This window comes from Ochlerotatus camptorhynchus, unplaced genomic scaffold (genome assembly GCF_037179485.1).
Source record: "Ochlerotatus camptorhynchus isolate MF236.1 unplaced genomic scaffold, CSIRO-AGI_Acam_v1.1 ptg000040l, whole genome shotgun sequence".
Taxonomy (NCBI): Eukaryota; Metazoa; Arthropoda; class Insecta; order Diptera; family Culicidae; genus Ochlerotatus; species Ochlerotatus camptorhynchus.
This window is the reverse complement of record NW_027040531.1, coordinates 544874-557383: the sequence shown is the minus strand read 5'-3', so window position 1 is coordinate 557383 and position 12510 is coordinate 544874. Positions and strand designations below refer to the sequence as shown.

The window sequence follows — 12510 nt, the reverse complement described above, 5'->3', positions numbered from 1 at the left end:
AAGCACGACTTATGAAAGGCTTTGGTCTAACAAGAGCCTACGCTATTAGCCATTGCAATGACAGACGAGTGGTTCAGACACAGGACCCGTATTCTCAACGTCCATGGCTCGGTTCCAGTCTGCTCAGTTATATATTTTTTGTCGACATCATTTTTCATAAGGCAAATTTTTGAAATTCATACTGATTTCTTGTGGTTAAAATTCATAAGTGGTTCTTATAGAATTCTTACGATCTTTTGCCTCAGTGTATCTCCGATTTTTCGAAAAGAGCGTTCCTTGTCAAATGACGAATCAATCTAATGCGACCTTCTCTGATTTGTATATAACTTTGCATAATTGTTTGTTTGTTAGCTCGGAAACATCACTTCTAACGTATCCAACGTATGAGACGAATTAAAAGAAAAAAAAATTAGGTAAAAAATAGACACGGTTAAAAATTTAATGAAATTTTAAATCTCAGTCGAGTATTAATACAAGACACCAGAGGCGTAGCCAGGAGGGCATAAGGGGGGGGGGGGAGTTAGAAACTTTCTCACCCTAACTCAACCGCAAACATTTTTTTTTAGATTTCATGTATCTAAAAAAAAAAATTAAAATTTTTAGTTTAAATAGCTTTTGTCAACTTTTTTTTTTAATGTTTATCTTCCACATTTGTCTGAGTTTCCGAATCAGTTTGAAGTTAGATTTATAACTTAAGTAAACTAAAATAAGACGATTTTTTTATATAATTACAGACTACAAAAATTCTCATGATTCTTGGTTTTTGTTGAAGGACTGATTATTATTATTTAGATTTCAAAATTTTAAGATATTTCATTCTTCAAATCCAATTTGTAGCTTTGATTTTTTTTCTCTTCCATGAAACTCCAATGACTCTAAAACTTTCCCAAGAATCTGACATATTGACATATATTCAAAGTTCTTATAATTAGCTTGTCTTTCAACAGTCTGGCACTTTGAAGATTGACAATGTTGGCTAGAATTCTAAAGAAATTTTTATCTGGAGAGATAATTTCAATGGGGTTTTAATAAATATTAGGGAATTATAAGGAGAGCCCTTTCAACATTCTAAGAAAAATTTTAACAAAGCTCTGAGGAAATTTTCAGGAGTATTCTGAGGAATGTTTCAAGAAAATTATTAGCAAACTTCGATAGCAGGTCGCAGGTGAATTTCCAAAGGTTTCTAAAAAATGCTTATAGGTAAATCTGAAGAAATTACCAAAGGAACTGCAATGAATATAACAAGAGTATTTTATACATAGAATAAACTGAAGTGCGAGGTTTCATGAGAATACCAACTGTAGAGTGAATTTCAAAAAAATCAGTAGATAGTGAAAGTTTGTAGGGAATTCCAATTGGCACTGATGAAGTCTGCAAGTAGTAGACGAAATACACGTATCTGTCAAAAGATAAGCAATTATAACGGAATTTAAAGACTTATTTTCGTTTCATTCTGGTCAATGGGACCATCATCTGCAGCCTAATATAGGCGAAGACGAAAGTGGCGCCTCTTAAGCCACTATCTATACCTCGCTTGGAACTACAAGCGGCCGTCCTTGGGGTTCGACTTGCATCGTTCGTCGTATGGGTATCTTACCCATACTCGATCCGCCGAAAAAAGGGTTTTCTGGTCAGACTTTAGCACCTCTGACGAAATTCGAAGAGCGGAAAACATTCTTTGGCATTGCTGTCAGGAGGAGAGTTATCCGGACGAGATCGCCCAACTGAAGGCGGGTAAGAAAAATGTCGACAAATCATCACCAATCTATAAGCTGGCTACATCGATGAGTATGGAGTTCTAAGGCAGGATGGACGGATTGGAGCAGCAGAAAACACAGGCTTCAATGCAAAGTTTCCGATAAACTTACCGAAGTCACACCGAATGACAACTCTGATTCTGGATCACTATCACCGTAGAAACCATCGTGCGAATCCTGAGGGGGGCGTGGAGCCCCCCTGGAAGTGTACAGCGACAACGGCACCAACTTCCAAGGTGCTGAGAGAGTGCTTATAGAACAGATCTGCAACGGCCTGTCAGAAACATTTATCAATGCCAATACCCAATGGTTGTTCAACACACCCTCAGCTCCACATATGGGTGGATCTTGGGAGAGGATGGTCCGTTCTATCAAATCCGCCATAGAAAGTATCGACACGGGAAGAAAGCTTGACGACGAAGGATTCCAAACATTGCTAGTCGAAGCGGAAAGTATGGTCAATTCTAGACCGTTAACCTACCTGCCTTTGGAGTCAGAAGAGCAAGAGGCCCTAACGCCAAATCACTTTCTGCTTGGGAGCTCCAGTGGGGTCAAGCAACCAGTCGCAAATCCCACATATCACCGGGAGGCAGTCGTAAGCAGCTGGAAGACATCAGTTAGACATCTTCTGGCGCCGTTGGTTGAGGGAGTATTTACCAACGATTTGTAGGCGGACGAAATGGTTTAGTGATACCAAGCAAATAGAAGTAGGAGACTTGGTGGTCATTGCGGATAGTAGCAAACGGAACAACTGGATACGGGGTAGGATAATGGAAGTACAGCCGGGCCCCGATAGCCGGGTACGACGAGCTACAGTTCAGGCGAGCTGGGGATTCTTAAGAAGACCAGTCAGCAAGTTGGTCGTGTTAGACGTCGGTGATCCAGGTAAAACGGCTCCGGATACGCAGTGTTACGGGGGCGGGAATGTTGCCGTACAGTCTGGCAACGATGGTTAGCATCGTAGTACCAACTATGCAGGATTAACTTTAAACGGCGATGACGGGCGAACGTCAGATCTTGCGTCGGAAACTCAGATAGGACAGAACAAAGCGGAATGGAATGCGTGGTAGATAGTGCGTGGAAAACGGAAGAAATTCAATATTACAGTTAATTTATTAATTTTCCTAATACTATACGCATAATCTTATTACTATTGAGGCTATTTCCATGCATAATTAAGTGATTTTGAATACCGTAAGAACAGAACTTAAAATCACTATATTCTATCACTAATAATTTACCTATCATTAATTGTAGGTGCGAACTAATCGCGCTCGAAATCGCAGTACAAAACAAGCCAACATTTGATTAATTAAAGTGACTATAATTGTGAGTAAAACTAAAAAAAAAAAAAACAATATGCAACTGAAAAAATGTAAAATTTATGAAAGTTATGTACTTACAGCGCATAGTACGTTACTGAATTCTATTATTACCTTACCTAACCTAAAATACGAAGCCTACACTGAATTGTAAGTCTACACTACACAATATTAACCTAATGCCTAAACTAATGAAAATAAATAATTCCAGCTTAAGCTCATTTGTTAAAAGACAGTGTTTCGTGATTAGTTTATTCGTTGGAACAGGAAATGTCTTCGATAAAATAAGAAATCTTTAAGTATTTAGCATTCACCAAATTGTAGAAAATTAAAATCCTTTTCATGCAAAAAAACGCGCAACTTTTTTATAATTATACGTTTATTGACAATTAGGGAGTAAGGGATACTAAAGATGTTTTATCATTTTGCTTTGCTTAATTGTCGGAGTCACAAAATATTGTAAAATTTTCTAAATGCCAATCGCTAAGAATACATGGAAAACATTAAAAGGGCTATTATTGCAAGGTTATGATCCTTTTATAAGTCTTGGTTAAAAAAAAAATATGTTCGAAATGCTCAAAATTTACCGAAGCAGGAAATTTTTTAAATAATATTAGGCTCCGAATTTTAAAAATCTGTCACTTTCTGGTGAAAATAAAATTCAGATATCGAGCAAAACATGAGTTCGTAACCTTAAAAAATCTTTTCTTTGGATCTTAATTTCTTGCAAGCTTTAGCTTCCTTAAACAATTCGTAATGCCAATTTATCGCTTTTCCACCCTGGTTAATTATTAATTCTGGTTTTATTCCTAATGTTATTGAGCATGATTTCCGTCATCTTAACCTATAATTTGAATGAGACAACATTGAAAAAAAAATTTTCAAAAAAAAATATTTTGTTAGTGGTTTCTAGGGAAATTAAAAAGATCTGGGAGTGGAAAATCAGAGTATTGCAAGACTTAAAACTTACGTTTTTTTAATACGATTAGACAAAACATGAAACTTGAAGACAATCTCCAGAGTTTTGAAAGGTTCTGGCACCCTGGATACATTATTTATAAACATGTTGTATTTTTATACAAATTCATAAAATACCGATGACATATGCCGAAGTATGACTGAAAATTCAGTTTCGGTTAAACGACGATCAACCTTGTAATCCATACGGTATAATAGCGTTCGGTATCATGGTGTTCAGCTAATCGGCGTCTAACCTAATTTTGCCCTTGCAAGACACTGCACAGTGGTCCAGAATGCAGATTTAGGTGGAATGATATGTTTTGAGCCTGAAATTGAAACTTTAGACTAAAAGTCTCTTCTACAAAGTTTTTCCTTATAGTTATTTGTTATTTGAAATTTCTCATGGAAGTCATCTTCTAGAGACTTTTAAAACTCTTTAAGACAAATGTTTTATAGTGAAATGTGTTGCCTGTATCTCTTCTAATAAAAAAGATATACCCGAATATAGTAAAAAATATGAATAAATTCAAATTGATTTTATACGAGTTTAAAAAATAACATATCTCCAATTTTTTCATACTATTGAGAATAACATACACCCTTTCAAATGCCGTAGAAAAACTTTTTTTTTGTTTGCCCCAACCAGAGATATTAACATTTGAAAAGTGCATATTTTTAGTATAAAAACGTCAATAACTCTTGATCGGCGAAAGATATTGACAAGCTTTGCGCCTTCTTAAGATCTAAAAGTTATTTGAATATACCTTTGCTGAGAAATTCGAAATAAGAAAACTAGAGCAAAAAAACTGTTTTTTTTAGAGCCACCCTAACTCAATTCAAGAAAATAGCTCTAAATCGGCCAATTAAAGAGATACCAAAAAGTTGTCTTCTACAAATTTGCTTGAAATTAACTCAGCTATAATTTTGCCGAAGAATGTATACCTTAATTTATTCAAACAAATAAGTTAGTTTTTTGATTTTAATGATAATAGGAACCACCCTAGAATTCATTGTCATAAAAATGAGGGCATAACTATAAGGAACAACTTTGTAGAAGAGACTTTTAGTCTAAAGTTTCAATTTCAGGCTCAAAGCATATCATTCCACCTGAATCTGCATTCTGGACCACTGTGCACTGTGATATAAATCTCGCTGGTAAAGCAAAAAAAAGTAGAAGACACTGAAGAAGTCTGCACATTGTAGACGAAATACGTGATCTGTCATGGATTAGCAATTAAAGCAGTGGAATTGAATGGAAGGTCCCTCTTTTTTATGCAGGTATTTCCCTATAAACGACCACATTTTTTCAGGATCAGTGCTACGTGCTGTCAAAAATGTCAGTTGAAGTAAGATATTGGTCTAGAATTTCACTTTCACTGATATTCGTACTAAGCATGATATCAGGTGGTACGGCTTTGATGTTACTATCCATATCAATATCACTAAGTAAAAGTTGAAAATCATACTTTTATTTCAATAAATCTTTTTTTTTTGTATAACCGTTACATTGTTTTAATATTACTGATGCGAAGATCGGTACCGTAAAACGGGGTATCTTTGATAATGCGGGTAACTTTGATAGTAGAATACATTGATTAAATTTACCCTCTGCGCCTTTTCCGAATTGGAAACATTGGTTCCATATTGTAGATCAGGTCATTTTCGTTGATATGGTGTATTGTTTTTATATTGTATGTGTTAAATATTTTAAAAACATATTAAAATTCAATTTTCTTGTTTATCGCCTGTTTGAAAAAGCACTCAAATCATCACTTATGAAATGTATTTCTAATATAGCCATAACAAATAAATGTTGTATTCTTATTACTGATGATGTTTTCTGATTATATACGGATTCAAAGTTGCATATTTCAGTGACTAAATTATTTGAGTTTCACACATTTTCTTCTGCATTAAACGAGGATTATCAAAGTAACCCCAAATCAAAATACTGATGTTCGGTCATAAGGCTAATAAAATAATACAAATGATTTAATTCCCATCAGGCATATTACTAACGAATTGACCCAAGGATCATGAGGACTTGTTTAAAATAATTAAATAAAAAAAAATATTAGCTGTAAAAAATATTCAGAATATACTTAAAAAAAACCATCAATCTTAACCCGTTTTACGGTACTCGATTAGCTGGCAAATGTAAGAAACTTTTGCGACAGGACTTTGAATATAAGTGGTCTCTTACGATGTCAAAGGCATTTACGCGCTGACATTTAGGCGATTTTTTATTGATTTATTGATATTCTAACTGCGCGAATTGATACTGACATCAGGTTGCATAGTGAAACTCAGCATCCTGTAGGTATTGATATTGATATTATGCAGTACTGATCACAGGAATTATCATTAGATGTTTTTACACACCAGCGTGTATTCGATTTCAGCAAACACGAACGGTTCACAGTAGCACAAAAAGTAATTGACAGCGGTGGGATTCGAACCCACGCCATTTCTGACTGGTGCCTAAAACCAGCGCCTTAGACCGCTCGGCCACGCTGCCTGTTGAAGTGATGAAGTACAAACGTGAACTCAAAGTAAGCAATACAAATCGATTTAAATTGTTGGTATGATAACAATCGATCAGTGCCCCTCCTACGCCTTCCCTACAAGTAATTTACAACTAAACTCATCTTCGGCATATTGCACCGGTCAGTCAACCGAATAAAGCCGTAATTCAATGTAAATTGGTACCTTTTAACAACATGCTGAACTCCATTCGTAATTAAGATCAACTTTGCACTTTCGACCGTTACGCGAACGTACACATTTCCTCACTATCTTCCATTCGATAGTCCACCGGAACAGCAGCTACAGCCAGCCGGTGCTTTGAATTCATTTCATGGACAAACACTTCCTTTCGAATGCTATCACTCTGCCGTGCATGAGCTGGAAACACTATTAGCAGTAATTAAATTCGAGAGAAAGAAAATTTTCGGATAAACTTTCCTTCGTAGGTATTTCCCGTACAAAGAGGAAATACGCTTTCAGAGTGAAAGCGTTCCGTTCTTTTTTTTCTTTTTCGTAGTGCATACAAAAATAACGACGAAGCGCAGGAAAAACACACGAAGCAGTTCTTCCGGGAAAAACAACTTCATTCACATACCCAGACATGCACAAAGAACAAACAGATGAGTTGTTTGAAAGCGCGAAAAAAGCTGGATCTTTTTAGGACCGGCAAATTTGCTGCTGCCGCTGCTGGGATTAGGTTGGAACTGTGTTGATGTGGCAGCAACAAGAAACTACCAGCAAACGATGATATGGACTGTGAGTGGGAATAGGTATGGAATAGAAAAAAAAGCCTCGGTAAAAAGTTTCATCTAAAGTTTAAATAAATAACATTAACAGAGTCGAAACAGACGAAACAACATTAATATTAAACAACGACGATCGTGAGCACAGCACACGGCGAGGACGACGACAGTGATGGGTGGCGGCAGGCTAGCAGGGGGTTGTTGGTTTTGTGCTCCAGTTTAAGTCTCGCGGGACGGACGACGACGAAACACATCGAAAGCTCTGGAGCTTGGACCGGTACCTGCCGGCGCGGGGCTGCTTGGTTAGAATGCGATGATGAGCGGTGTGAGACGGAGGGATGTCTTAATTAGCTTATCGTTGGGGTGTATTGTCGCTGTCCGTAGGGATGACTCGGTGGAAAGAGGAATCCTTGTGAGTTGGCCGAAGGATGCGCACTTGTGGGCGACACCGAACTCAGCACAGTTTCCCCCTGGTCGTGTATACTCACGTGCTGTGCCTGGCGCCATTTTTCGCTCTGGTGTTCCGAGTGTCGCAGGATGAGCTGAATCAGTTTGAAGGCACCGAACACGACGAAGGCCCCGGACAGCAACCACAGGATGGTGGACTTGGTGTCGAAGTTGTCCTGGATGGGGCGTGTATCGAGGTGCGGCTGGTGCAACAGGTGAAAGCGGTGGTATTCCTGGGGGAGATAGTGAAACATTCGGTTAAAAGTATTCTACAAATGTCTTCTATCATTAGTTGCAATATTTGCAGCTATACTGTCTTCGACAGACAAGTCTGTTTTCATTAAACTTGGGTTTAATTAAGAACTACGCCGGTAAAGGCACTATAGTTTTATACTGGATGCTTTTGTTTAGCTTTGAACACACATTATTTTTTCACATTTTAAACAATTAGTCATATCGTCAAGCAGTTTTGAGGCGATCTCATAGCAGTGATTTTAAGAAAATGAAGCAATGTATGCCAGCAATGCATGTAGCTTAGCATAAATAAAACCATATTTTCTCGAGGTTCTAGAAGACATGTTTTCAGAATATTGTTCCACGGCAAAGTTCGAGTGGTAGGAAACGTCATTTTAAACTGTTCGAATGATTTGATCCATTCTCCATAAAATTGCAAATCCAATTCAAATTTTCCGTAAAAATCTATGACCAAGTTGTCTGTATTACAGTGACCTATCTGAGAACCAGTGTATCACGATCCATATATTCAAGAACGCTGTTGTAGATCAATTAATTAACAATCCAGTCAGTTTTAAAGTACATAAGTGCCCCGTTTGTCGGCACTTGTATCCGGTGAATATAGGGAATCTAATATTTAAACGTGCAATGTTTATCCGTAACACTAATCTTCTGCTTAGTTTTCTACTTTTAGGACAGTGAAGTTGTAAACTCCTGATGAATGTGGGCGTCTTAGTGGAATTCCTGTATAAGGAAAGATAGAAGGATTAGTAATTTCCATTTAATTCCAGTACCTTATTTGCTTATCCTTGACAGATATGCGTATTTCGTCTACAATGTGCAGACGTCTTCAGTGTCTTTTACTTATACTCGACTTTGACAGACACTGAAGAAGTCTGCAGATTGCAGACGAAATACGCGTATCTGCCAAGGATAAGCAAATAAGGTAGTGGAATTAAATGGTAGTTACTAAGCCTTTTCTCTTTCTTTATAAAATGGAAAGGGAATGAGTGGGAATTGAATAAAGGGCGAACACAAAATTATTGCGACACCGAAAATGTCATGCCAATTTTCTTATAATGTTTAGAATCAAACCAAAATTTCAGGGTAGTTTTATACATATATTTACTTCAAAAATCAAAAGAAAAGTTAATCGATGGAGCCTTGAGCGTAAAATTGAACGCATTTTCGCTTGATGCCCTCCATCAAAGTCTTTACAGTGTCATCCGGTACCAGTTTCTCAGTTTTTTTTTCCATTTTCTTAACATGTCCTCCTCGTCTTTGACTGTCTTCTTGCTCTTCCGAAGTTCCCGCTTCATTATTGCCCAGTACTGCTCCACCGGGCGCAGCTCCGGACAGTTTGGCGGATTCATGTCCTTTGGAACAAAATGGACAGAATTGGCCTCATACCACTCCAGGACACTTTTAGAATAGTGGCATAATGCCAAATCTGGCCAAAATAGCGGAGCTTCGTCGTGCTGCTGCAAGAACGGCAAAAGGCGCTTCTCGAGGCACTCAGATTTGTAGATCTCGCCATTTACTGTGCCCTTTGTCACGAAAGGCTCACTCCTCAGTCCGCAAGAGCAGATGGCCTGCCAAATGAGATATTTGGAGGCGAACTTCGACGTTTTCTTCTTCTTAAATTTGTCGTCCACATCGAACTTGCTCTTGCCGGTGAAAAACTCCAACCCCGGAATTTGCTTAAAATCGGCTTTTATATACGTTTCGTCGTCCATCACACAGCAGCCATATTTTGTCAGCATCTTCTCGTAGAGCTTCCGTGCCCGAGTTTTAGCCGTCGATTGTTGCCGCTCATCGCGGTTTGGGAAGTTCTGTACCTTGTATGTATGTAGTCCAGCTCTCTTCTTTGCATTCTGGACGTAGCTCTGCGACATGCCGATCTTTTTAGCCAAATCACGGCTTGAGACGTTGGGATTTGCTTTAATCATCCGCTTCACCTTTACCTCCGTTTTTCTTTCAGCTCCTTTGCCGTGGTCCAACGTCAACCACTCCTGGAACCGCTTCAACACTCTGGAGACGGTTGAATGGTGAATGTTCAACATTTTTCCCAACTGCCGGTGATACAGGTCAGGAAATTCCAGGTGTTTGGAAAGAATTTGTTCTCTCAACTCGCGTTGGTTAACCTCCATTTTCGTTGAATCGAAAAACACGACTTCGAGTTTCACAGCATGTACACAATACACATGAAATGAAATGGTGTGCAAAATTTGGTTGATTTTTACCCAATGGTAAAAAAGTTATGCCCTGTTGAATGTGTCGCAATAATTTCGTGTTCGCCCTTTAAGTGAGAAATAAAGTGTGAGAGTGAGGTTTAACATGTAAGAGCTGTGAGGCGGGAAGTGAGGAGTGTCTAGGAGCACATCACACGATATGTAGGGGAAATCATTCCTCCTCCCCCTTTCTTCACGTTTTTCCTATACATAATATATTGCTTGTCACGCATTTGTAAACTTCCCTTCCATTTCAGAGCGTAACGTACTTTATGGATGCTCACTCTTTGAATTATTTTTCAGTATTTCTCCTCTGAACTCCCTTGACCATTGATTCCCTTCATGCTCCTAGCAAATCCCCTTTTTCTACGTTTATCCGTAGGACGAAGAAAATCTAATGGCGTTTCAATGCGTTAGGACGGAATTGACACTCGTAGAACGAATTTAGAATCAAGAAGCAGTATTAGATTTTAAGCAATATCTCAACAATTTGTGACTCTTTATCAAATCCAACGGTACGTATGGAAAGGTGAATAAATTTAAAAGTCATCTTTTACAGAAATATCCCACTTTTTGTATAAAATCGTTCAGAAAAGAAAGGGTAAAGCGCGGGTTGTGATTAGTAGGAAGGAAATTAGATCAAAAACCCTATAGGTTAAAAACTCTTGAGTACGCAAAAGTTAAGACTCTCATTTGAATTTCCTAAAAATTCTATGATGAAATTCTTTGAACATCTCCTTTGCATTCATTTGGATCGATACTCAGAATTCAATTCACTTTGAGCTCTTCTTAAAATTACATTTGAACTCTTATCTGAATTCCCTTAGAATTCTTCTCAGCAAGCATGGGAAAAATCGTTTCACTGATTTCGTCCGTATTCTTATTGCTTCTATTTTCTTCGTTGAACGCAGAATTGAGTAAAACAAACAGTCATGGTACTTTTGAGTGTAGTAGTGAGGATGATTTCTGACTTATTATTTTTTGCATGCTGAGCCTTTTTACAATTGTATTCTGCTAAGTGAGCTGAGTGAGAATTTTGCAGAAAGAATCACTTTTTATTTTCTAGGCTTAAACCTAAATTGACACATTTAAATTGGAATAAACATGGAACATACTATTATACTGTAACACATAAACGTACGTTTTACGCAAATACTTTGAAGCTGCTGTGACTAGTTCAACTGATTTAAATCACTGAGCCAACATATATCTCACTCGGTTATTTAAATCGGTAGCGTTTCTGTTATTACGCTTTTAATCTGGTTCTCCCTCGTTAGAGAAAATTGTTCGGCTGCCATTCAGTATATCCTTCGTTCCTTCTAATGCTGTCAGTTCCGAGTCTAGCTGCAGAATCACTTGATTGGAAGAATTTACACTCGTTCAGCAATCTGTGCTTAGGTGAGGATGGCTATTTTGGTTCAGTGGTGCTACTTCAAGTGAATGAATTTTCCCATGCTTTCTCCTCAGTTTTATTTTGAAAATATCTTGATTTCCCTTTAAATTCTCAAATTTTTTGACGTAGGACTACGTCTTTCGGGGTACAGTTTATGAAACCCGGCAGATGAAATTATGAAAGATTTTGAACGTTAATAACTTAGCTGCCCCTGGACCAATTTCAAAAATTTTATCACCAATCGATCAGAAACATTTCTACACATCGAAAACAATGCTTATGACTGTTGATTTTCAAATTGAAACTATTGAAAAAGTGGTAAATTTCAAGCATTGTCCAAAAGCTTCAAAATAACTAACAAATCCACCAATTACGTACATGCATATGCTGTTTCCCCAACACAGTCATCAGAGAATGGTTCCTATATGAAACAAGTCGAAGTGACATTCGCCTCCGATCTTCGGGCGTGTACGAATAGGGAGGATGCAATTGCGGAACATTTTGCTGCCAATTCAGAACCACACGCCCCCAACGACCACACAAAATGCTCTCCATTTTTTTCCTTGGATTTGTTTTCCGTACTGAGCACCAATTCTACCCACACCTGGACCCTACCTATCAACCCATCAACTCATGAACCGGGGACCACAGGCTTTACTTCCCTTCTCCTTCCCGTGATCAGAGATGTTATGCCTCAGAACATCCCAGTGGCGTGGATTGAACCCAGGTAATTACGCTTATCTGAGTGAGAGGTAATTACGCTTACCACAACACCACCGGTGCCGCTGCTCTTCAGAGTTGTAATCCTGTAACCAAACTTGGAAGCAGGGGATACTCTAACTCTTTTCTGGAATGACTTCTATCTTTTCAGGGCCACCAATGTTACGTTGGTGATAA

The 12510-nt window shown here is 38.0% G+C and overlaps 1 protein-coding gene and 1 non-coding gene across 3 annotated transcripts in view; both read right to left on the bottom strand.

Moving 5' to 3' along the window:
- Positions 1-12510, bottom strand: part of LOC135712995 (insulin-like growth factor-binding protein complex acid labile subunit) — a 50513-nt gene that overhangs the window by 25322 nt on the left and 12681 nt on the right. Inside the window, exon 3 of one of the 2 annotated variants that reach the window (XM_065236091.1) lies at positions 7797-7988. In XM_065236091.1, the coding sequence (XP_065092163.1) occupies positions 7797-7988 (192 nt within the window). Of the gene's footprint in view, positions 1-7362; positions 7989-12510 lie in introns of those variants that run through there. The other variant, XM_065236085.1, reaches the window with a different exon arrangement.
- Positions 6478-6557, bottom strand: TRNAL-UAG (transfer RNA leucine (anticodon UAG)). The gene has a single exon. It is a non-coding gene; the product is annotated as a tRNA-Leu (tRNA).